At 45.5% G+C, this 1951-nt stretch overlaps 1 protein-coding gene across 1 annotated transcript; it reads right to left on the bottom strand.

Annotated features, from left to right (window-relative positions):
- Nucleotides 1–267: 267 nt before the first annotated feature.
- On the bottom strand, nucleotides 268–1326 carry LOC127103379 (uncharacterized). Its single transcript, XM_051040645.1, has one exon. The coding sequence runs from the start codon at nucleotides 1324–1326 to the stop codon at nucleotides 268–270; it is 1059 nt and encodes a 352-aa protein (XP_050896602.1).
- Nucleotides 1327–1951: the final 625 nt, after the last annotated feature.

The following is a 1951-nucleotide window of genomic DNA, read 5'->3' as shown; positions in this document are numbered from 1 at the left end:
TCGCTAGGCGAAGGAGCTGCTCGCCTAGCGAGCAAGCTACTTTGGGCCGCCTGTGGATTGGGCCTGTTGTGAGTGGGCTTTTGTCCATTTGGCATCAGTGCCTTGCAGAACAAGTCAGAGGGTCTTGGAAAACGCTTTGTAACACCAACGGGCAAATTTTGGGGTATGACACCTTTCTCTAGCGTCTCTGATAAAGTCGTTGCGAACTTATTCAGAGAGGCCTTTCAGTTTGAAAGCCTTAGATGTCATCCATTTGATCACTCTGTTCTAGTGAATCTTTACTGCAGAGGGATCATCCTTGATACTAGAGTTTACAGATAGAGATCTGATCTTCTCCACTGAAGACTCAGCAAATAAAGAGATTTCTTCTTCTAGGGTGGGGAAGGTAGTTTCTGGTTCAGGGTCGGGGGATGAGGATGTTGGTGGTGTTTGGTTGGTGTCAGCGGGAGTCTGAGAGGTAGGGATGGTAGTGTTTTCAGAGGGTCGTATTATGGGAGTATCAGAGGGTGGTGTTGTGGGTTGTTTAGATAGTGGATTTGGTGGTTGTTCAGATGGTGGTGGAATTGGTTGTTCAGTTGGTGGAGTGTTAGCTTCTGGTTCAGGTTGTTGTTGTGTGGCAAGAGCACGAGCCTGAAGCTGAGCTAGTGTGGGGGATTTAGGGTCAGAGGGTTCTGAATCAGATGATAAGATGTAGTAGGGTGGAGATGAAGGTGTGGAGGAAATTGGTGAGATAGGTTCGTTAAGCATTTTAGCTTCAGAAACTGGTAGGGTTGTGGTGGAGAGGTTGGATTTTTGAAACGGAGGTGATGATTGGTTAGGAGTTGGAGTTTCAAAGGGTTTGGTGGTAGAGGGTTGAGGTTCAGATTGAGTGTAGATAGGAGTGGTTTGGGGAAAAGAATAAGCAATTTGCTTTAAATTGACAGAGCGAGAGTGAGGAGGCAAAGACTTACTTGGTGATTCGATTAGAGGGACCGAAGGTCTTGACACAAAAGTTTCCCCCAAATTTGCTTTCTTAGCCTTCTTTGACTTATCATAAGGTTCTCGTTGTCTCTTCATGAAGTTAGGTGGATGCTCAAGCAACCAATCCACGAAGAACTCTAAAATGTCAACTCCTTGGCTTGCAAGATCCTTCAGATAGTGTGCCACAACCTCTGGAGGATCAATCTTGGAGAAGAGGTAGAGGCCACTTGGAATCTTCCTCTGATCCTTGAGTGCTTCCCAGGAGGTATCTAACGAGGGTTTCACCCTAACTTGCTCAATCACCCCCATGCTCTTCAGATTGTGAGCCTTTAGAGGCCTTCCAGTGTCAACGATGACATCTTCCATTAGATTGAGATGGATCAGGTGATCCACCAACCCGCTCTTGATCAAACTGTCAGAGATAAGCCTTCCTAGAGGGATGTAGGTTCTGGGCTTCATGTTGTTTTTGGTGTCTTTGACAGAGTCTCTGAGATATTTGAAGAACAGTGCTAGCAGATTTAGCTTGAGCCCTTTGTGAAGGCAACATAGTATGCACTTCTGATCCATGTTGATGTAGTCAGAAGAGTTGGAGGCTGGGCGGTGGTGAATGGTTCCCAGAATGGTCTTCATCCAGACTCGAAGGTTCTGGTGAAGTTCCTTGTTTTTGAAGGAGTTTCCTTTAGCGTTCTGTTGGAAAATGGTTGGGGCAATTTCCTGGGACATGTACTTTGCCCTAGGGTTGATATTGCAAATCCTTCTCTCCCATTATCTTCTCCATGTTCAGAAGGGAGGCGATGGACTTCTCAGTGATGACAATCTTTACCCCTATAACATGTGATACAATGTAATGATCGTCTGAGTCTGCAAAGCGCCAGAACTCTTTTACCAGATAGGTATAGACAAGGCCATAAAGCCTTTGGAAATAGGTTTCCCACCCTTGCATTATGAGTTCCTCAGTAAGATTTATTCCATTACGCTTCATGTTGTCAAA

This window comes from Lathyrus oleraceus, chromosome 7 (assembly GCF_024323335.1).
Source record: "Lathyrus oleraceus cultivar Zhongwan6 chromosome 7, CAAS_Psat_ZW6_1.0, whole genome shotgun sequence".
Classification (NCBI taxonomy): Eukaryota; Viridiplantae; Streptophyta; class Magnoliopsida; order Fabales; family Fabaceae; genus Lathyrus; species Lathyrus oleraceus.
Note: the sequence above shows the minus strand (reverse complement) of the source record. Positions and strands in the feature narration are given on the sequence as shown.

Excerpts from the sequence above, each read along its gene's own strand:
- LOC127103379 (XM_051040645.1), bottom strand. The coding sequence starts at position 1,326 with ATGGAAGATGTCATCGTTGACACTGGAAGGCCTCTAAAGGCTCACAAT.